The sequence below is a fragment of the Argopecten irradians genome, chromosome 1, assembly GCF_041381155.1.
Source record: "Argopecten irradians isolate NY chromosome 1, Ai_NY, whole genome shotgun sequence".
In the NCBI taxonomy this organism is placed as follows: Eukaryota; Metazoa; Mollusca; class Bivalvia; order Pectinida; family Pectinidae; genus Argopecten; species Argopecten irradians.
The window spans coordinates 13,277,449-13,301,754 of NC_091134.1; the positions used below are offsets into that span (position 1 = coordinate 13,277,449).

Genomic DNA, 24,306 nt, shown 5'->3' on the forward strand with positions numbered 1-24,306 from the left:
TAAGATATAGTTCCACGGATTTTTTGGGATACAATTAATTATTTTCATATATTTCACTTGAAGTAAAATTAGAAGCTAAAACTTTTTAATGGTGGTAATGGTGTAAAGTAAGTAACTTTTGTAACTGAAGAAAAATACTAAATCGTCTTCTCCTGTTTTTTGATAGCGAAAAAATACCTTTTGTCAGCGATGGGGAATCTTTAAGAAACACATTTTATTTCTCATTACAATATATTAGAAATGTTCGAAGAAAACTAGTGTAATTGTTATAAAGTGCAAAGTTCTAGCGAGAAAGGCACAAAAATACTACCATCGCTGTAGTATATACTATAGATATAGATATACTATAGGTATTTCTATTCATGAAATCAAATCTAAAATAACACATTCTAAAAGTGCTATGACTAAAGTGAAGCACATCGAATTCAAATCCGACAGATAATTTTTCAGAAGAGCTTCGTAATCAACTTCTATTTTGACATCATCTTCTGTCTGATATGTTACCAAAACCAATCATTATGGAGAGAATTAACTGGGAAGGAATCTGACAATAGTTATGTCCCTTTGAGAGGAGTAATGATGGGGTCTGAAGAAGATCGATAATTTGCCAATGGTGGAAAGGAGATATATTTTAAGACGGCGGACGAAATACATACAGATAGAAATATTAAATAATTTCAATTTTACCCTTTAAAACATTCACACCAGTTGTAAGGTTTAGGATACTTCAGCTTCGTTCGCTTTTACCTTTACGTATTCTATATTCTTAATTCCGGTTTATTATAACAACGCCACATGAACAGTCTATCTTGTCGATAGGGTGCAGCCAACCATGACAACAATGAAATAACACTTACAAAAGTTCATCGTGTGGTAAATCAGCTCAAAAGCCTCCGGGGCTTAACATTCTTACGGAAGCACTTTAGGCTCACATAGGAATCTTGTGTCAAGATGACGAAAATATTAAATTTGGTGGCCGCCATATAATCATGAAGCAGCCGCCACAAAAATATCTGCGAGAAAAGGTGGCGGCTGTCAAATAATTATACGACTACCAAATAGCTATACTGCAGCTGCTAGAAAAAATATTTTGGCGACCACCATATTGATTATCGTGATAATAGTGTTTTGGCCACCATATATCTAAGTGGCGGTCGCCAAATATTACAAATAAAAGCAAATACTTTCCTATCTGAGCCTAATACGTTTCCGTATTTTAGCATTCTCCACATGAAGATATAGTAAAACTCGGCTGAATGCAGTGACAGTCTAATTTTTAGAGACTTAGGTGTTGTTTGAACAAGATGGTGCTCCTCGTGGTATTAGGACTGTTTTTACATGGATGCAATGGTCTTAGAATGGTGGATCTTAGTTATGATCTTCATTCTGGTGCTATTACCTGGCCTTTCAATCCCCGATTCAACATGTCAGTGATGTATAGTGGCTTTTGGAAAACACATATATGGTAAGTCGATTGGCGAGTGTTATCTTTATATAGTGAAAATTCTATGCATGTTTTATGGCAAAAAGAACAGAAAAAGGAGACATGCATAAAGACTAATGTCTTTATTGAATGCACCTTTAAAGCAATGTCTTATCTAATTTATATGTGTTTGTTTGTTTAATGTTGTTGTAAATAATTTCGATAGCTATTTTCTTTTGTAAATTACTTTCTTTACTTTCATCGAAATCAGCATGTCCACATTACATATATTTCTATAGTTGCACACGTGACATAACGTGAATAAAGAAGAAATAGGTATAGCTCACATTTACGCATGTTCAAGTAGAAAATGACAGTTCGGGATCTATTTATTGGCAAACTCTAAAATGTTAGGTGTTCGATCAATCGTAATTCTTTATAATGTAAATGACTAAAACTTGAATAAATCGACTTTTGACACATAATGACGAATGCATGCACTACATTTCACCTTAACCTAAAAATAGTCGTGACACACATACCTTTTCTACACACTCTATAAATCCATCAGGTACGTCAGATGTCGGCAAACGGTACACCTTCAGCACAACAAAATATTTCGCATGTATTAAAACTATATTTTATAAATGGCCTAGGTAAAAGTATAGCAAGAATATTAATGATAGACAGAAAAATGAAAATAAACGAAAGGCATTTATGGCTTTATCATTTTTACTCAACATACAAATACAAATGTATTACGAATTTTTAGTGGATTTTTGTTTGTTTCATAGTTTGCTTGTTTTTTGCTTTTGTATTTATTATTATGATTGTGCTTGTTTATTGTTTCGTTTTGTTGGTTTAACGACCTATGACCAGTAAATGTCACGAATACAAATTAAAGGAGATAGATTTGTGATGAGAAGGTCTCAGGTTAATACGCCAGTTCAGCTGAAGGTTGTCACCGTTGTTATCATGTGACCTATATACAGCAGTACTGCGTCTGAGTCAATAACTATATATTAATCGTCTCCATTTACAGCTACACCGCTTGAAGCGCCCAGACCTCTTTTTGTTCAATACGCATAGAATTTAACCAGGGAGTCAAAGTTTCCCTTTGACCTAGATTTAGTTATTACGCTTGGCGACTATTACCAATTGAAGTGTGTGATTGTTCGGAAATGTTTTTCGTTTTACTGTTTAACGGGTACATTTCGTGGGAGTAATTTTCGCCGTATTCACGTTTTCCTGAAATGCGCGAATTCAAAGCACCAGATGTACCGCGAAATTAAAGTTCCACTAATATGTCCGTTAACGAAATCGCGAAATATGCACCCCCCCTCCGAAAAGCTGCACAATAAAATAATAATAATAATAAAAAAAAATCCAAATAAATTAATATAAATAAATAAAACAAGGGCAATGCAAAAATCTGATGTAATTATTAAAATATATGAAATCAAACAAACGAATAAGTTAACAAAGTAGTAAAAATGTTTATATAAATATGAAGTGACAATCGATAAAATAATGCATATATGATAAAATGGTTCCTTGGTGAAATGGTGAAAAAGACGCATGAATTCTCCTGGGACACTTTAAAGTTACTGTGTGGTATATACATGATGTGCATATACATGTATATTTTGGCATATGCAAAGCGTATTTTAGGGTAAAATGCTATATAAAACAGTCTGAAAAAGTTAGAATCGAAATTTGAAATTAAACTGGTGTAAATAAAGTAAGATTTTTAATTTTTTTTTAAATACAGGCTTGAGAACAACAGGCTAGATTTAGCAGAACATACTGGCACTCATGTCGACGCCCCAAACCATGTTGCAGCTGGAGTCGGACCATGGAATAATCACCAAATTCCAATTGAACGACTAGGGGGTCCTGGAGTCATAATCGATGTAAAAGACAAGGCAGAAGCCAATAACGACTACCGCGTCACCATTGATGACCTGAAGGCATGGGAGGAACGTAATGGCAGAATACCTTATGGGGCTGTGGTTCTGATGAACTCTGGGTGGCAGAAATACTACCCCGACTACAGTGCCGTTTTCAAAACAGACAATATTAGCGACGACTCCACCTACCACTTTCCTAGCTGGCACGAGGACGCAATTAATTGGTTAGTAACAAACCGCGTGGTGTATTGTGTTGGCGGAGACACGCCCTCAACAGATTACGGCCAATCAACAACGTTCCCTGTCCATCTTATTCTCAGCAAAGAGAACATCATTGGTATAGAGAGTGCAGCCTATCTAGAGAGATTGCCTGAAAGTGGATCCACTATCTTTGTCCCTGTCTTAAAAATCAGAGATGGAAGTGGGGGTCCTGCAAGAATGTTCGCTACTTTGCCTGACGATGATGGCGACGAAACGAACAAAGCTGGGACTCTCCTGATGTCGCCAACACTTCAGTTCGTCCTGTTACTGTTGGTCCGGGTGCTATATTTCTAAAACACATTGAATGTTGACATTTCATCACTAATATACCATATAATTAAAGTGACTCTTCGATCAACTTTCATTTGTTAAACAAGTTTGAACATTGTGCATACTCTTCGTTCGGAGACTCTCTGTATATAATTGTAGTTTTTGTAGAATCGAGAGCTTAATCGTACGCTTTTCTATGAAAAAAAGTTAATTTTTACATGCAATCTATATCTCCTTTAATAATTATTACATTTTTTGTATATTATAGAGTTACCTCCCTTGCGTGTAGGTATCCATCGTGGTGACACAATCCATAGATATATATGTACCTCCAAGGGCAGATAACTCTTCAATATACAATATTTACATTGCCACTGCACAGTACCTATGTGTGGCAACACGCCGGAAATTTCTCCAACTCAACTCTTTCCCGCCATGGCTGTTATATCAAATGATAGTTTTCACTATACAAACGTATTAGCTTTATTTTCAAAATTTTTTTATAGCGGAAATTACTATATAAATGTAAATATAAGCATTGGTTGTCATGATTTTTTGACATGCATTGGTGTGTAACATACAATGGGTGTTCTATCATGTCTATCATGGTGCACTAACGCGCAACCATTGGCTATGCTAGAACACCTAATGTATGTTACACACCAATGCATGTCAAAAATATGATAACCAATGCTTAAACATAGACGAACAGTTTTTTGATATTGTGTCGTAACTCAGATACATTTCATATTATTTGAATGTATGCGTTTGTTAGGTGGCACCACGTAGACAATGACAATCTGATTGAAATACAGATCCTTATAACCACTCCGTTCAATAGAGGATCTGAGAAAATCCGATTAAGGGTCATGTTCGTATGACCTTTATAACACGTGTAATTCAGATCAAATGCACTTTGTTCACGTTGCTCTGTCAATTGACAACGCCATTTCGCCCCAACATACAAATACGATTAGCTTTATTGTGATCTTTGGGCGAGATGACTAAGTACACGAAAATAATTCTGACAGATTTTCAACTATTTCGTCCTATGAAATTTACTGTCAAAATTTTGCCAGCAGCAATTTGATTGGCTATTTACAAAGGTCACCTGGACATGACCCCTAATGGGATTTTCTCAGATCTCTCTTATCTAACGTAGTGATAATAAGGATCTGTATTTTAATCAGATTGACAATGAAATCCAACAAGTTGTTGCAATAACATCGCACTTATATAGTAAATACTATACAAAAATGTTTATCGCTTGTCAACAAATGACGTAAACGGTTATACTGTAGATCATTTTCTATATAGCAGTTAATAAGTACAGAGTATGAAATGAAGAGGAAGAACGACAACTCTGTTATAACAAACTTTTCGCTCTGAAACAAAATGTTAACACGACTAAATAAACCTACCAACCCGCTTATTTTCGCGATTTGGGTAATAAGGAAACTAACCGATACATTTTGCTGAAATTTTACATGTAATTAAGTTAATCTTAGCGTGATCTATCGTTGAAATAATCGTGTCAGCTTCGAAAATTCATTAAAGGTGATATTTTTGGGGTCAAACAGGCAAAAATCGGCATTTTAATCACTGGTTTCTGTTTAATCCGTCCTAGTAAATTAACCAATAAAACTGAGAAGCTGGAACTCTATATTTAAATAGTCCATGTAATTCTTAACATTACGGTATTGTTGACTTTTGGAAATGTTATGCACAACGGCCACAACACAGCCTTGAATAATGGTGGTATTTCGCAGGTTCTCGGTAAATTTCCACAACATATGAGATATTTCGAGTCCCGGGCGCCATCCTTTGGTGCTATTCTGAACAATTGGACCGGCAAATGTACCATTTAAAAATAAGTGATATTTATGAAAGTTTCTGTAGAACTGACTAAACATCATAGAATGCGTTAATAATTTATGCGTTAATCGTCACATTTTTGTTACAAAATGCGCCCAAAAAGTGCAACAGTGAAATGGATCGGTTTAGCAGTGTCTCGATCGCACAAATTCTGAAAATTTCTTGCCATCACAAACCAGGTAAGCGACGCAGGCCCTCTTGGGCCTTTTTTTTTTTAAATTACCATTAATTTCCATTGTTTTGTTCCCCTCTCTGCGGTCTCTTCCGACTGGACAGTTTAGGATTAAGTGTAGGTTGAATTTTAAACAGTTTATTGTTTGTTTCGGTAGACCACCTTTGTTGCCAATGGTGTTTGATGGCTGACTGAATTGAAGGTTTGATGTCGGTGTATGGTAGTTTCAAATATGTTTGTGCTAGGCGAAGAGCAGTCTTAGCTGCTTTATCAGCCTGTTCATTCCCCTTTATACCCACATGACTGGGAATCCAGAGATAAGTAATTTGAGTTTTAGAAGATAATCGAAATGTTCGGATTAAAAGATTTTGGATTAGAGTATTTCTAGGGCTTCTTGATTTCAAAGCCTGAAGAACCGAAAGAGAGTCTGAACAGATGATTGCCTTTTCAATGCGGTGTTCTTCGATATGGTCAAGCGCCAGACCGATAGCACATGCTTCCGCAGAGAAAATGGAGGCAACATCCGGGAGTCGGATAGAGGAGCAGTGATTAGATGTACAGCATGCTGCCGCAAACTTTATCACCATCTTTTGAGCCGTCAGTATAGATCTTAACATGATCAGGGAAAGCCCTAATGCACTCCCGAAAGGAGGATTTGTGTTCTTCGGGTAATGCACTGGATTTTGCCCTCTCATGTAGAGATAAATTGATATCAGGTGTTTGAATGAGTCATGGTGGTACATCCGATACGGTGTACTCGTCAATGGTGTCGAAAGTTATATTAAGTTCCAGCAAAAATTTTGAAATTCTGATGCCAAATGTTGGTATGAGCTTTTGATTTTGTGTAAATATTTCTTGATGTTGTGGATTGAATACAAGGTTAAATGCAGGATTTTTGGGGTTGGATTTCAGTTGAGCAGCATACTGTAAGGATAATTTCTTTCGTCGATCGTCTAGAGATGGCTCATTAGCTTCCACATGGAGACTCTTCACAGGTGTTGTTCGAAAAGCTCCAAGTGCGAGACGCAGTCCCTGATTCTGTATAGGGTCAAGCATCTGTAGATAGGAGCTGCGAGCCGATCCATAGACAATAGAGCCGTAGTCAAGTTTTGATCTAATAAGTGCCCGATAGATACGTAGAAGCATTTCACGGTCTGCACCCCAATCAGAATGGGAAAGAACTCGTAGAATGTTCAGCGCCTTCGAGCACTTATCCTTCAGATGTTTGATATGTGGAACAAGGGACAGTTTCGAATCAAATATTAGTCCCAAGAAATTTAGTTTGTTCAACTACTGGAATTTTAATTCCATTGAGTGTGAGGTCAGGATCATTGTGTGGTTTTCGTTTTTGACAGAAGTGCATACAGACAGTTTTTGATCTTGAAAATCTAAAGCCATTTTCGTCAGCCCAATTTTGTAATTTGCCTAAACATTGTTGTAGTTGCCGTTCTATAGTGTGCATGTTTTTTGATCTGTAACAGATCAAGAAATCGTCCACAAATAGAGACCCTTCCGTAGATTGGCCAAGACATTTGGTTATGCTGTTAATTTTTAGTCCAAAAAGTGTGACGGACAAGATACCACCCTGAGGGACGCCCATCTCCTGTGTTTCTGTTTCTGAATAAGTTGAACCCGTTCGAACTTTGAAATGCATGTCAGATATAAAATTTGATATAAACTTTGGCAAATTACCACGTATACCGATATCATGGAGATCGTTCATGATTCCATATTGCCAAGTTGTGTCGTATGCCTTTTCAAGGTCAAAGAATACGGCCACAAGATGTTCTTTCTTGGCAAATGCTTCTCGTATAAATGATTCTAGTCTAACTAATTTCCATTGTTGGTGTTTTTATAGAAAAATCTTATAGGTAAATTACCAGTATATATTATATAATGACTATAATCCAAGGTTAACATAAATAACCTTGACCTTCATTTAAGATCACAGGGGTCAAATAGACTAAAAGACTTAAATGACTTCAAACTATGGCATACTTTTCACAAGCTAATAAAATTGGTTCCGTTTAAGAGTATTAACAAGAGTTATCTCCCTTTTCTCTTCTCTTCATTTCATCCGCGACACTCCTTCAGGTGTCGCCTAACTATTAAGTAATGTTGTAAAAGTATTTTACTGAGATATGTGTATATCTTCTGAGAGAGAAATATATCAATGAATGTACAATGGCATGTATTCACATAAAAAAGAAAAATTTGATTGTGCGTCTACGACGTGGTCATTGAATAGTTTACTCGTTGTAAATATATATAAATATATGTATATACGTATACTGTTGTGTAAATAAACATATGTTGTAATACCAATTACATTGTATTGGTTGTTGTTTTTGTTCCTTCATTTGCCATTGTCAGAGACTTACAGTTGTTGCGCGACGTTATGCTACACACTTATTATATATGTACCATAGATACAAAATTGTGATTTTTATATTTTAAACATTAGTTCTAATAGTTCAGTATCATTATATCTCAGGCACAGGAGATTTGTATAACAGGTCAACATTAACGCTGGGCTTTCGAATAATTGAATTGGTTTAGTGTCAATTTCTCTTTGACATTTCAATAGGATTAGTAAATTGAATTTAGGTATCTAGCTGTGTTTTCATTCATTTATTCCGTGAACCTTGACTGCGACAGGTGTACATATACTTTCATAAAGCTTGCTCAACCAGTCTTCAAGTGAATAGTCGGGCAAAGAGAACCACCTAAATGTGTTCGTTGACTTTCCTTACATATCAAATCGACGGTCAAGTTCTTTTTATGTTGTCCCGAGTTTTGACCATTGAAATTATGAAAAAGCCCGGTGTAAATTTGATACAATTCTAAAAGTAAATTCGTGCAACTCTTTGAAAGAGAGATTATTTTAGGATTCCTACAATATTAATTTTTTTTGCAGACATGATGGATAATTTTTATTTATTTTTATTTTCATAAGAAATTATTTTGGAAATCTTAACACCATTTTCATCGACTTGAGTCGTTTTTTGCCCGACTATTCACTTTAATATGTTGTTTATTGTAAAGACATGTCGAGTTAATTAAGTATCTTATTGTAGACCTTAGAAAATTTAGTAATCAATTCACAATAAAAAAAATATTAGAGTGTCAAATATAAGAAATCATACCAATTATCATTTTAAATAGCTTTTCCTGATGTTCACTCATCTAAAATAATTATATACAATATATTCTAGTCTTTACATGTCCGTTTAAGATATATTTCGGTTGAAAAGTTGTAAATAATTAACTTATAGTTTTAATAAATGTTAATAAATTGTTACATATTCTAATAGGAGTTGTTAAAAAATAAAGTTATAGTTGTTTTCTATGGAATTTGAACAAACATTAATTGTACAGTAGTTTTCCGTTGAATTTGAAGTAACCCTACATTTGTTTTCCGTGGAATTTGAACACAAGAGTTTTCGTGGAATTGAACTAACCTAAGAAGTTTCGTGGATTGAATAACCAAGAGTTTCGTGGAATGTGAACTAACCTACAGTAGTTTTCCGCGGAATGTGTACAGAAGTTTTCCGTGGAATTTGAACTAACCCTACAGTTTTTTCTGTGGAATGTGAACTAACCTTACAGTAGTTTTCCGTGGAATGTGAACTAACCCTACAGTAGTTTTCCGTGGAATGTGAACTAACCCTACAGAAGTTTTCCGTGGAATGTGAACTAACCCTACAGTAGTTTTCCGTGGAATGTGAACTAACCCTACAGTAGTTTTCCGTGGAATGTGAACTAACCCTACAGTAGTTTTCCGTGGAATGTGAACTAACCCTACAGAAGTTTTCCGTGGAATTTGAACTAACCCTACAGTAGTTTTCCGTGGAATTGTGAACTAACCCTACAGTAGTTTTCCGTGGAATGTGAACAAACACTGCAGTTGTTTTCCATGGAATGTGAACTAACCCTACAGTAGTTTTCCGTGGAATGTGAACTACATATAACCCTACAGTAGTTTTCCATGGAATGTGAACTAACCCTACAGTAGTTTTCCGTGGAATGTGAACTCACCCTACATTAGTTTTTTCGTGGAATCGTGGAATGTGAACTAACCCTACAGTAGTTTTCCGTGGAATGTGAACTAACCCTACAGTAGTTTTCCGTGGAATGTGAACTAACCCTACAATAGTTTTCCGTGGAATGTGAACTAACCCTACAATAGTTTTCCGTGGAATGTGAACTAACCCTACAATAGTTTTCCGTGGAATGTGAACTAACCCTACAATAGTTTTCCGTGGAATGTGAACTAACCCTACAATAGTTTTCCGTGGAATGTGAACTAACCCTACAATAGTTTTCCGTGGAATGTGAACTAACCCTACAAAAGTTTTCCGTGGAATTTGAAATAACCCTACAGAAGTTTTCCGTGGAATTTGAACTAACCCTACAGAAGTTTTCCGTGAAATTTGAACTAATACTGCAGTTGTTATCCGTACAATGCTGATGAATGGACCATTGATATTTTACTTTTTTTCTATTCAAAAGTTGTCAGTTTTCAATACTATTGGTTTATACTTTTCAATAGTGGTTATGGTGCGAAGTAAGAAGCTTTTGAAACCGAGGAAAAAACTAAGTCTTCTGATCCTATTAATAAAACACCATTTGATAACGGTTAAGCATCTATAACCTAAACGGAACTCGGGACTCACAACCACATTCAGCCATCTAAAATTTTGTAAGGATTATCGTTCTTTGTCCACGCATAAAGACAACACTGTGACTATGTTGACGGAATTCATTATCATCATAATTAATACTATGGAGTATTTGGTTAACTGCTTTCTCTGACCAGGTTAATATTTAAACACCATTTCTGTTATCTACTAACTATTAAGAATTCGCACTGGGATAATTAATACACACCGCCATCTCTTAACCCAGTCACATCTCAAAGGTCTACACGTATTTTTGTACCTTATTATAGATCTTCTGCTTTATTTTGCACTTATTTTTAAACTTGCTTTAACAATAAAACACCTAACAAATGTTCGTTGTTTCAACATCATTCAACATTGATACCAGAAGAAAAACAACCGACCCGCGGTCAGTACCTGGCAACTGTTCCACATGGGATTCGAACTCGCGACTTACAGGTGGATGCATGACTTGTGGTGATATGGCGGGGCATAGTCTAGCACCGATTCCAATGATCTGGTGTACTATCAAAATACTATAGATATAAGAATGTCGTGAATATCCAAAGAAAAAAGAGACATGCACAGTTGTTAGTGATGCATGTACGTTATAAGTCCACCTTCATACGTATGTAAATGTATATATTTTTGTTGTATGAATATCTTTAAACTGTGTAAATCTATTGTGCACTATTTAATTCTTAAATTATGGCTAGTATTAAACATGAAAAATCCAGTTGGAGAAAAGCAAATCGATTAATTAATACAAAAAAAAAGATAGAACCTCGTGTTTTAGTTCATATGTCATTGTATATACTAAAACACGAGGTTGTATCATTTTTGTTTTTGAACAAACACCACAACAATTTACGAGTCATGCATAGACAATTAATATAAAGTGACTTATGTTCAAGTACACCTAAAACGTGATAGACATATATAAATCGCTAGGTCTATAAACAGGGTCGTGAACCTTAAAGAAGGCATGTTCTCATATCTATCTATCTATGGCTGACAGTGACACGTGTATCGGTTCCAAATATGTCACAGCTATAATGCAAGCAGTTACACACATATTTTACTCCGTGCCTTGTGGGTTATATCCTGAAGAACTTGTAAACTAAGATTCAATACTATAACAGTGAAAAACACTGTAATCTTAACATTTACGTAAGCTGAAACTTTTCTCAAAAAATTGTGTAAGAAAGAGGTCCTAGGCTGGTCCTGAGGATTCGTATACAATATCGACAATGTCAAACATGTTATGTACAGGATAAATCAGCGTTCCTACTTGAGAGACACAGCGAAGTAAATTTTGCTGAAAGTCGTTTCAATTTTCACTGTGATGGTTAAGCATTTAAGTGTAAATTTAAAATCTTTTCATTTTTTTGTTATTTTTACATTTCAGTTAAGTTAAAGTATTTTGATTTTTAGTTATAAATGCTGAAAAATAATAATAAAAAAATTGTACAATTAAAAAAAGAAGTTGACGTCTTATAAGTCCACAATACTATGTCATTGATGGATCAATTTATGCATTTTTTATTAATTTATTTTTCATTACATTTGGACAAAAATGTAAGTGTCATTATAAAATCATCCTTTGTACGCCTTTTGCTTTGTTGTTATGTCAACATTCATCAAAGCCTTTCGAAGTAGAGGTAACGTGATCCTTTTTTTTGCAGCGACATCATTCTAAACCGATATTTTTTCAGCAGTTATGTAGTAAACTTTATTCTCTTTATGAACAGAAAACAATTGTGTAAAGAATACTTTAGATAAATGCATTGTAACTTAAAAATAAATTTCAATAAAAAATATGCTTATTACGTAATAAATGTCCTGGTAGCTATAGCAAAGCGTGTAGGTCTTATGCAATACATGTAACTCTGGACGAGGTTTTACAGCAGATTAATGAAAAGTTTTCGAACAACATGGAGTCGTTTTATCTTACATTTATAGTCTGCCTTGGCCTGCCTTTGTCTACCAGTCTGAAGATTGTTGATCTGACTTATGAGTTGGATACTGCAGCTATCATATGGCCTACAAACCCCAAGTTCAATCTGACTTTCCTCTACAGAGGATCATTCGACCATGCTTGGTGAGTCGAAACAATATATAATGACTACATAACATTTCATAAATCTTGTTTTATAGTAAGCTGTACAAAGTAGTTTGCTTCAAGGAATTATTAAGGATAGTAACAAAATAGCAGGTTGATCATGGCAATGAGAAATACCTAAGACTGTTTGAAAATAACCATGCAAAATGCATATTGTGTAGCAATTCCATAAAACTGGTTTGGCTGGACAATGCTATGAATAGGAAAAACTATTTTCATTTACATATAATTCTGTTTCAAAGGTCAAAAATGACAAAACAACGGAAGTACTTTGTTCTCTCCAAATTTTCACTTATATGAAATTTGATCCGCGTAATGTTAAGAAACGATTGGGTTATATATTCCGTCATTGCATATTACAGAGTTAGCTCCTTTGCGGGTAGGTATTGATTGTTACGTCATTATTTTATGAGCGCAATTCGCGTCGTTTTCTCCAAAGAGTGTGACGTTACGCCCGAAAACTCAAACAATCAATATATGTACCTCCAAGGGCAAGTAACTCTGTAATATGCAAATACAGAATACATTGAAAACCCGATTTCGAAATAAGTAAAGCCGATATATCTTCGGGTTTATTCAAAATCAAGATTTGTATTTGACTAACATGAAAAGCCTGCTACATTGTTTATTTTGATTGATTTATCATTTGATACTCATTTATGTCATTTTATAGTTATGTTGTCATTTTGATGAGTCTGTCAGTGTCCTGTTACGTTTTTATTTGTTTTGGTTTTTATTGATACTTACGGAGCCCTTTGACTGACATGCTACACACTGATTTATTTTTCGTTTTATCGAAATATTTATGATTTTTAACGAAATACTATTTCGTTTTATCGAAATGCTATTTCAGTTATAAACGAATAATATCTTTTTAAAACGATATATTATTTCATTAAAACGAAATAACATTTCGATAAAACGAAATGAGTTTTCGTTAAATCGAAATACGATTTCGTTTTATCGAAATATTATTTCGTTTTAACGAGTCAATAACTGAGATATTACATAACCATTTTAATGACTCATGATCATTTCTTAAAAGCCCTGAGGTTCAGATAACACCCAGAGACTGAATGGGAAGGGATTCATGAAAGTTGTCATGCTCAAAGGGACGGGATGATTAGGATATTTATCTAAATGGTCATGTCATTTACATTGTATCGTGTGTTTCTTTCTCTTCTGAAGTAGACAAATTATTAACAGTATAAGTACTAGTTCTATTGTATACCGCAAATAAATAAAATAAAATACTAAAAAATCAAAATCATATCATTGCATGGTATTCATTAAATTGTATGCTTTAAAGAAACCGTAAAATTGCGAAAGGTGTACCCCAAGTAAATAACCAGTAAAACGCTATTCATACAACGGAACTCTGCAAAGTGACCACGTATTAGTTACCATTGTCCATTTTATGTTGATTTACGCCAAAAGTATATTAAGAAATATTATAACAGAAGACCAAGTGTTTTGATATTATTAAGCGTTAACAACGTTAAAGAATTACAAAATACTGGTAAATTCATTCATTTTGCTTTTTATAAAAGGTCAGAAAAGTTAAAAAGTTGAGACATTTGGCTGGAAATTTAATATCTATTATCTAAATCACTCTCCACCTCTTTTGTTATATCAATTGTATATTTTACATGATGTAATTTGTACTTATGGACCGTAAGGTCCACGGAATAAAATGAATTGAATTGAAATTGAAATAGTTAATTAGAAACGTGGAAAAGCATGGCACATCTAATGTAATAAAGCATATCTTGTATTGCTAAATAATACACAAAACAATATAACAAATTGAACTAGTTGAATTTCCATAAAAAACAGGCTATCATTTGTTTTCCTTTTTAATTTGTAAAGTACAGATGCATAAAAAATACCTATCAACACAATGCACAATGGAGTCTCGATAATCCGGAGACCGGCTTCCCCCAGCCTAAAGCGTACCGATTGCGATTTTTTTAATCATCCACTTTCGTATACTTAGTCATTATTGTCAAAATTGTGAGTTTTCGGACTATCGGCGTCCGGATATTCGCGGGACAGATGAAACACATGGGATCTTAATGGCTTATGACGTTACAATTTATTTCAAAACGACAATATTAAAACGTCCTGAATTATTTTGTTCCAATATTATTTGCGAACTACATAATGGGGAAAAGGGAATCACCGTCAAGACACACAAACGTGGTTTACTCTTTCAATTTGCATTGTCATTAATTCACGAGTATGTATTGAGAGATGTTGTAATGTAGTTAATCCCGACACTGACTGTCAAGTTTTGTTTCTTATTTGTCAATTTCAAGTCGTTGAATAAGACCTCTCCACTTGTCAATAAGCTCTTGGACATCAAATAAATGAGTAAACCCACCAATTAAGACAATTTTTCTATTTGTGTTCCTCCTCACAAATGTACAGTATGGTATTCGAATTACATTGTCATAACATCCATACTGATACATTGGCTTTCGATGAAAGACGAAATCGGATGATATTTTAGGTTCGCATCTTAATTAACATATAACCGGTACTGAATAGCAAAATCAGGAACTCGTAGCTCAACTGGACACTATTTGCTCCATTTCCACCTGAACCACTTCCGCCGCTAGTTCCGCCACTACTAGAACCGCTACCTCCAGAGGAACCACTACTGGAACTACCTCCGGACGAACTACCGCTAGAGCCACCTCCGCTGGGCGCTGAGGTCGCCGCTTTCACATCTGAAACAATGAAATTAAAATATTTTACAAGTGAATAGGATAAATTATTACAAAATAACTTAGTTCAGAAACAACCATATATAGACAAACTATACACTATTAGATTGTTGCCACAGTTTGGTCATGACTTGTTTCCCTATAGAAATTCTTATATATTTTTTTAAATGAATACGTAGCTGCATGTATGAGAATTAAGAAGTCAGGTGAACCGCCTATTTGTGTTTCTTGTCTTTTTAACGTCAACAAAAAATACAGTATTTACCTTTTGCTGCAATTAATATGATCGTAAGAGCCACAAGGACAGCAAATACAAGTATCTTCATCTGCAATCAAAGACGGCCATGTGATAATGATAGTATTTCTCGGTTTGATATTACAGTGCACGTACTATATAAAGTATCGTGCGTCTGTTGAGGTACAAATGTAAACAAACGATACGTTTGGTTAATCATAAGCATAGATAAATTCAAAATTATTATTAAATATTACATTATGGTAAACACATTTATAAATTTCGTTTCTAGTAAAAAATACAAATAAAGTGTATTTTTTATAATTTCATTATACAATTAATGTCTGAATAGACACAAAGGCGCCAGAACGTTTGAATGACATAAATATATAATTCCAACAGTTTAAGGAGGCAAATAGGTACAGGATAATTGCTATTATTTTGTTATTTATCCCACATTCATTCACAATATTGAAACATATACTTGTATTGAACAAGCCCTTTTTTCAAGCATACATGAATGCCAAGAGAGTAATAAAGAAATTTTTTTTTTTTTTATAAAAAACGGACTGTCATATTAGAGACATCAAAAGTGTAAATTGATACCGTAGTGAAAACGACGCTTATTCATAGAAAATGATTTTTTATATCCAACAATAGTATCAATGAAAAGTAAAATAAATGTTATTCTCTCATACCTACACGTGTAAACACTGGCTGGTCTACGGCAATACAATCATATCGTCTGAGGCTGTATTTCACGGTTCCCCCACTTCACAGCGTCAACAAAATAACTATTTTCTAGATAAAATTTCAACTTTTTTTCAGAAACTAGGCTGGACTTACTTAAAAGATACAAATAACGGGAACATGGTTTGAAAATATCACGCAATTTTTATATATGGAGAATTAACTTGCAGTCGCGTTTATTTTCCAAATGTATTTCAAAATGGCGGAAAAGCATAGTAGTAAAATTGCAATAAAACGCCGAGGTATGAGAGAAAAATATTTCGGATCACAAAATGTTGTAAAACCTTCGGCAGGCTTCTGGTTTAACAATATTTTGTGACCCTCGTGTAGAATATCCCTATCCTTCATATCCACATATAAAAGAATCTTATAATATAGTTACCTTCGATTGGCTAGAATAAAGCGGCTCCAACCTGAAGCTCCCACTTACTGTGTGCCAAAGTTCAATAGCTGTTTAACTACGAGGTCTTTTATAGCATTACTTGTCCGAACATTATAATGCCAATTCTTGATTAATGACTGTCGTTGTGTCGTTCAGGGTTGTAGTCCTTAGCGCCACGTTGATCTAAGTTATCTAAACTTTGATTGTCGCCCAAATCAATTCGTATTAAACTCATACCGACATGTACGTTACATATCCAAACCAACGACATGATAGCAACAAAACAGTTGACGGAAATACAATTGATTACAGAAAGACATCGAAGACGACATTCATTGCAGTGCAAATGTGTTATGTGGTCAAATTGTATATCACCGGTCATTTATTTGGTTTAGTACTTATTATTCATAATTCCTGCGTGATATATCAGCCCATCTGCTGAATATTATGATCTTAATCAATGAACAAACGTCGAATAATTCGTACAATAAAATTTTTCTAGCAAACAAATTACGACAAATTAGTAGTTTACCTGATAAATTCTTGATTGCTATATACCGTATAACGTGATTTTTCGCTGGTGTCTAATTTCGCCATCTTTGCCATATAACATACAGTATACCAAGTAAAGAGATCGTCCATAAACTTGAGACCCCGCTTAATCCGAACACTCGGATATCTCAAAGTTTTATCTTGGTCCCTTTGTATTAACCGAGTTCCACTGTAGTATGGCGAAAAATAAATTGGCGAATAATGTGGACAGTTGGACAACAAATAAGACACGCGTTCAGGTTTTCATTACTTCGATTATTTGACACCAGAGTATTTATAACTATGTACATGTAAGCGTGTTGGTTCGCCCATGACTAATAGAAACAGTGATTATATCCCATGAAAGTAAATATATTAATGGATTGCCCATGTTGTTTTAGGTTTAGTTACAATGACAACACAATGGTTTGGTTTGTTTAGTTTTACGTCCTATTAACAGCCAGGGTCATGTAAGGACGTGCCAGGTTTGTTGGTGGAGGAAAGCCGGAGTACCCGGAAAAAACCACCGGCCAGCGGTCAGTACCTGGCAACTGCCCCACATGGGATTCGAACCCGCATCCCAGAGGTGGAGGGCTTGTGGTAATATGTCGGGACATCTTAACCACTCGGCCACCGCGGCCCCATTACACAATGGTCAGTGTCAGTTGCTAATCAAGTCTCTGCTACGACAACCAACGTTAATTGGGATACATGATAAAGTTCGCGGTTTTAATTTCAACTCTTAGATATTCTAATTTTGGGTATAAATGGCGAAATTTGTGAGAGGCAAAAATAACCCGTTTTACGGTATTTTATACTACCAAACTGTAAGAATTGAAACATTGTGTTAACTTGCTTGACTTAGGTTATCTACTTTAATCTCACATTTTATACAACGTTATCATGACTGGTCCGACATGATTTATTTTCCTATTTACATACCTACAGAGATAAAGGTCTGCTGTGCTCTATAGATTTAACCTTAGAGTGTTATATCACTTTTTCTTATGTACTACGGAGTTATATTGTCTTCGATACCATTTATATCTATACCTTGACCTGACGTTTATGTCGGAATCGAAGAGAACATTCTTATTGGCTATGCAGGCTACCTGACGGTAAGGTCAAACACAATAACAATCCTATCGAAAAAGCTAAACATCCGTTGGCAAAGCAAGTCGACAAAATCATTTGAAATAAACCATTTATTCTCTAAAGCTAATTAATCGAAGAACCGACGGTTTGCAACCATATTTGTATTATTGTTAGCATTATTTAACTTTTCGATGCTAATTTTAATGAATAATGTCAGTATGTCTTAAAATAGATATGTATTTCATAGTTCGTGATAGAAAGAAAGAAATGGCATCTCATAGGCTATTTTTTTAAAGATTTTTTTTCTTTTTTTTTTTAAGTTTTAAGAATGTTGTACCACATCTTCATGGTAAATGTATACAAAAGGATTTTGTCAATTTCGTATCTGTTTATTTTAACATTTCAGGTTTCTGTCTGATCCTTAGATCATAATGGCATAATGATTATCAAATTTTGTTGAACGCGGTGCCCATGGAGCGTACTGCAAATACTGTGGTTTATGGAATAATACATGCACAAGTAACTATATATTGTACCAAGTAACAAGTAATTATATGCACATGGTTCTTTTTGCCAATTCGTATTGTTTTACTCAAATGGAAATATTCTGTATATGCATATAACAGCGTTATCTGTTCTTGTGGATAGGTATTAATTGCGACGTCTTTAGATGGTTAGTTTACCGTCATTCGCGCGACTTTCATTCACAAATATTAGCAGCACAATGTATACCTACATACAGAAAATGTAACTCTGTCATGTGCAAAGACGAAAATTGTCACACGGCGATGTTGACTTTGGTTATATTAGCAGACATTTTTCTTAGATGCCACGAATAAGCATTTTACGTTGATATCAGGTATGTAAACATAAATATAATTTGTTCATCAAAGTATGTCAAATCGACATTTCCCAGTTAGATCTTTTTGACGAAATTCAGATATCGAGATATCGGTTGGTCGCATTAAAGTAACATAATCACAATAGTTAAAAACAGACATCATTGTATTTTTTCAAGTATTTTGTATGATAAAGGGCATATTAATCACATTAATTCTCTTCGTTTTTTCAAATCAGCAAGAGGAATTGGATACCAATTCATATACTTCCCATCCCATTTGCACACCGATAATTCATTGTGTAATAATAGCAAAGCGGGAACGTTAATACTGTGTCATTTTAAAACATGGACTAATTTGGCAGGAAGTTCTTATGGCAGCTATTGTTATCTATTTAAAAGAATGATGAATGATTGGGCGTTTTAGGAGTATACAGGCTGGCTATTTGGCTCAAATATGTTGATAAGATTATTTCACCAGAATGCTAACATTAAATTATCTCCCCCTGGGATGAAATCGAGTCTAGATTAAGACATGTCAGAGAGACAAAATTTATCATGAATTTTTTGTGTGATTTTTTCATTTCATTTGACTTTAACAGCTTTATTTATTCTTTAGAACATTTTTTTATTTAAATTAAAGATAAATCGAGTCGTTTGATCGTCAGGAGGTATGAGTATAGAGTTTATCTATTATGTGGTTTAGTATGCACAAGAACATCGTTGAAACCTACCGAGAAGGGGCTTTAAAGAGAATCAATATATATCCCCGTAATCTATCGCACGTGATCATCAATTGGTCAAGGTCAAAAGTATTGCCTTCTAAAAACAGGGGGTTTTAGGTCACGAACTCTTGAGTATTAATCATGTACATGAAGGCGCCTGATAACAAATACACTCAGAAGTATTTTCATCGATGAACAAAGCTTTCGTCACAGCAAATGTCTTAGGAAAAAGAACAATAAACCAAGTACAAAAAAGATATTTGAATATTTTAGGAATACGTTGGCACAAATAATATCATTTTGTTCTATTTTTGTTCGTCTCGTGAAATCAGAAACAGGTTAAATTCGCTCTGTCACTCTAACGTTAGAAGAAAAATGACGGAGAAAAATGGATACACTCCGTCTAACGTTAAATAATTTGAGATTAATTCTAATGATGTCATAATATGTAGAATATTTTAATGTGAACATACTGCAACAGTTCTATATCATTTTTTTTTTATAAAAATATTTTGATCAAATCACGATTGTCATAAGCTGTTATACAGCTTGGTGATGAGATACACATTTCAATTGATGAAATGTCTCATAGCACATTTCTTAGCATATCAATTCATATCAATGTTAATCAATGTCCACAATTATAAGAATTTGATCGTAACAATGGAAGCCAACCATATTATCCTTTGCTATTTTGAAGCTGCATTATCTGTAGCGCCACAACTCAACATTCTGATTCCAATTCGTTAGTTTTTATTTTAGATTCCCTGTTGAACGTTTGGTTAATTACTATTCCCCGCCAATACATATCCTGCAGTCAGAAGTGCAGCGAGAACCCAATGGCTCATTCGAATACAATCCACTCCACTTCCGTTGGAACCAATGCCAGTGGAACCACTACCAGAGGTTTTGCCACTGCCAGTAGAGCTACCACCAGTAGGACCACTTCCGCCTCCACTAGAACTACTACTAGTAGGTCCACTATTTGCGGTGGACACACCACTGCCGCTATTAGAACCTCCTCCGCCGGAATTCAAACTACCAACGGAAGTAGCTATAGTAACTACGGAACCACTTCCGCTACTGGATCCACCCCCGACGGTAGATGTACCTCCACCAGCAGTTGCAGCAACAGACAAGGAAGGAAGTGATGTTGTCGACGCCATTATATCTGGAGTAAAATTTAAAAAAAATTGAAGCATTATTCTCATTATCTTTTGGATTTATGAAGCCATAGATATAAAACGAAAGGCAATTCTGCATAGAGGCGAGAGGACTCATATTTGAGTTTGGTCAATGACTGTTCCGCTTTTCCAATTTACTTCAAAAACAGTATTTGTGTATGACTTCATAATACTCGACGTGCAACCCTTTCAGACTATGCAAAAATAATCTCAAACTTTTAACCAATAGAAGAATATGAAATTGAATCACAAAAAAATCAGTTACCAAAAATTCTTTCTGTTTATAAAGGTGTTTCATAAATTTTAATATGGACTTAACACTCGCAAAGATCCTCAAAATGCTCTGAAGACACAGAATCAGTGAATACTGTTGCCTTTAAATGTTACATCAAATAACTGGTGAAGGATGATAGAATTAATTTCTGTACAAAATTTTAAAGATTATGGTAGAAAAAATTGTGTTTTTTTTTACAATTTGGAAATTGCATATTAACGTTAATTAATTAATTTTGTAGAATCAAAAGAATGGTAATTTTAGAGGCCAGCGCAGAATTAGAAACATAATAAAACTAGTTAAGTTAAAGAAAGGGTTCGTGCGTTTATCATTTGATGTACAAATGCATTAAAGTATGTTTCCAAATTTTGAGATTAAAAATGAATAAGTTGAACTCAAGTCAACATACCTTAAATAGAATGTCGTCGGGGAATGGTCGGTTAAGATACTTTAAAATTATCGCTCTATCAACATATTGATGAGTTGATTGTCGTACTATTACGGCAATAATTATTACACTGAATAAAATATTTAAGTTTCATAGTGAGTCTTTTCAGAAAATATGTACGAACCTTTCCAAGTTACAGAAACTACCAAACACATCGTGGCCACACAAACTGACAGTTTCATCTGAAAACAAAACCGACAAAAATCAAGAATAATTTTACGCGCTTTGAAATACGAATGCAAATACTAATTTCATCAGATAATACCGTTTTCTAAAATTCTATTAAATTCATTTTTGTTTCATTATGAACAAAATCAACAATATAACCTCTATGTTTGGAGTTTTAACTAAAGAAGACATATCGAAATATACTCCAGTCCAGTCAAGAGAACATCTCGAATTATTTCCTATTCAAAATAACAAGATATCAAAATGCATAATGTTTAATATTTAATATTATTTCACTTATATACATCTACGAACAATAGTTTTATTTAATTTTGTTCTTCGTGTTATTCAGAACCTACCTTGTATAAATATGGTAAGCCTCAGGGAAAGTTCTTGATGGTTGGTAAGTTAACCAAATGCCCGGCGATTGTATTCTTCAGATTTGAGTTACGCCTTATATAGCTGGCCGTTTTCAGTTTTTCAATATGCCGATCCATGATTTATGATTCTGTCTTCATCATACTCGACAATAAGTCGTAAACCCCCGGAAACAGCATATCCATTTTATCATTGTATTTGCTTTTGGATCATCCCAGAGTGTATGTCGCAGTATTGTCTGAGGTCACAATCTTATAGAAGCAACAGGTCATTACAAAGACATTCAAGCATCGTCATGTCTCAGATTGAGTATAGCGAATTACATGAACTTTATGGTACATAATAAGAATTCAAGTTTGATAACGGGAATCTTGTCTGAAATCAAAATCAATAAATCATTCGCCAGTTTGTGAACCACTTAACTTTCTTTTCACCTATTTAATATCCATCTTCTTGATCGGTAATATTTTACGCGTTTCTCTGAGTTGCTCTCACTTTCTCAATAATTATATTTTACCATAAAGTGAGTCACACGTTTATCGTAAATGAACATGCGATTTATGTTACAGATAAATGGAATGCCCTGATTTATTTCCCATATCCGTAAGTCGTCTTTCCTCAGAAGTCCCTTGAGTTATGACGAAATTCCTTTCGCTATTTTCTTTGATGTTTTTCCTCATTGAGCGATACAATAGTTGTATTTTATGCGATTATAAGTTTCATTAAATAAAGTTAAGTTAACTGGATGGAAAGCAGAATAAACCAAATAAGTTAATATATGCTATACATGTACTTATATTACCGGAATGTTTTACAAGTTTTACATATTTGATAGCCAATGTTGTTGTCTTTATTAATTTCAATGGATGACACTGGGGTAAAAATTAAAGAACTAAATTGATATCACATACGACCTTATATCACCATTGAAAAATATTCTGAATGCACTATTTCAGCTTTTGAACTACATGTAGAAAACTTCAAATTTGTTTCTAGTGGAATGAGTGACATAAATATTTGAGAAATGATCCCAAATGTTAATGAACTGAATTTGTAATGGACAATGTCAGATCACTCGTTAAACGCCATTGTATCAAACTCATTAAACTCGAATACCCCTTTATTACTTAATAGCACATTTCATCCATCCCCAGCCACCTATTAACAGAATACATCAAATCCCCAAGGTGCTTGTTTTAATAATGATTAATAAGTTTGAATGTATTTGCCTTGAAATGAACATTGACCTATTAGAAATCCCTCAAGCATAGCCACGAAGCACATTATTACAAAAAAAACTATCATTCTACCGTCCCTCCAGAAAAAACATACAAAAAAATAAAAGAAAAGAAAAGAAAAAGATACCGACTAATTCAACGTTATCGTGAAGAAATTTAAGTAATACAATTGGCGTTCCTGGTGGAATAGCTACATGATTTAACAGATGTAATATGTACGCTATACCCATACTCAAGATTCGCAAACGCAATAAGCAGCTGCCTGTCATTTGCGAAGTGCCTCCTATATAAAAAGAACTATATTTCTTACAAGATCATGTATCTAACAAGGTGTACTACTATGAGAGCGATTGGAGCAGATGCATACAAATATTTTTACTCCGCTGGCGCAGGCTTGGTTTCGGCTTACAAAACGTAGAAACACTAATGTGCTATGGAGGCAAGTGAGCTACATATAGATGTCGCATCACACACACACACAAACACTCTCTGACCACGTAGTGGACACTTACATCCAAGTCACAGTGATACAACACATATCCTTAGAAATTGTTTCTTTAACTGTGTTTGAACTTTTTTCCAATGAAGCATAGTGAGATGTGTGCATAATTCAATTCAATACATGTACCAATAATAA

General features: G+C 34.4%; 3 protein-coding genes across 3 annotated transcripts; 1 reads left to right on the forward strand and 2 right to left on the reverse strand.

Annotated features, from left to right (window-relative positions):
• Positions 1 to 1,248: 1,248 nt before the first annotated feature.
• Positions 1,249 to 4,356, forward strand: LOC138318205 (isatin hydrolase-like). The gene is made up of 2 exons (XM_069260395.1): positions 1,249 to 1,465; positions 3,195 to 4,356. Exons 1-2 carry the CDS (start codon positions 1,305 to 1,307, stop codon positions 3,886 to 3,888), a joined length of 855 nt encoding a protein of 284 aa, XP_069116496.1. The 5' UTR covers positions 1,249 to 1,304; the 3' UTR covers positions 3,889 to 4,356.
• A 10,148-nt stretch (positions 4,357 to 14,504) lies between these two features.
• LOC138318222 (uncharacterized) lies at positions 14,505 to 16,936 on the reverse strand. The gene is made up of 3 exons (XM_069260418.1): positions 16,791 to 16,936; positions 15,689 to 15,749; positions 14,505 to 15,426 (listed from the first exon to the last, which is right to left on the reverse strand). The coding sequence occupies exons 2-3, from the start codon at positions 15,747 to 15,749 to the stop codon at positions 15,203 to 15,205; spliced, it is 285 nt and encodes a 94-aa protein (XP_069116519.1). The 5' UTR covers positions 16,791 to 16,936; the 3' UTR covers positions 14,505 to 15,202.
• Positions 16,937 to 20,228: 3,292 nt separating this feature from the next.
• LOC138318213 (uncharacterized) lies at positions 20,229 to 22,593 on the reverse strand. Its single transcript, XM_069260405.1, has 3 exons — positions 22,413 to 22,593; positions 22,010 to 22,067; positions 20,229 to 21,150 (listed from the first exon to the last, which is right to left on the reverse strand). Exons 2-3 carry the CDS (start codon positions 22,065 to 22,067, stop codon positions 20,762 to 20,764), a joined length of 447 nt encoding a protein of 148 aa, XP_069116506.1. The 5' UTR covers positions 22,413 to 22,593; the 3' UTR covers positions 20,229 to 20,761.
• Positions 22,594 to 24,306: the final 1,713 nt, after the last annotated feature.

Bases quoted from the DNA above. Each gene is read 5' to 3' on its own strand.
- LOC138318213 (XM_069260405.1), bottom strand. From the start codon at position 22,067: ATGAAACTGTCAGTTTGTGTGGCCACGATGTGTTTGGTAGTTTCTGTA. The intron at 21,151-22,009 runs GTTCGTACATAT...ATTTTACTCCAG, and splicing joins AGTTTCTGTAACTTGGAAAG to ATATAATGGCGTCGACAACA.
- LOC138318205 (XM_069260395.1), top strand. From the start codon at position 1,305: ATGGTGCTCCTCGTGGTATTAGGACTGTTTTTACATGGATGCAATGGT. The intron at 1,466-3,194 runs GTAAGTCGATTG...TTTTAAATACAG, and splicing joins TTTTGGAAAACACATATATG to GCTTGAGAACAACAGGCTAG.
- LOC138318222 (XM_069260418.1), bottom strand. From the start codon at position 15,749: ATGAAGATACTTGTATTTGCTGTCCTTGTGGCTCTTACGATCATATTA. The intron at 15,427-15,688 runs GTAAATACTGTA...TCATTGTTTCAG, and splicing joins CATATTAATTGCAGCAAAAG to ATGTGAAAGCGGCGACCTCA.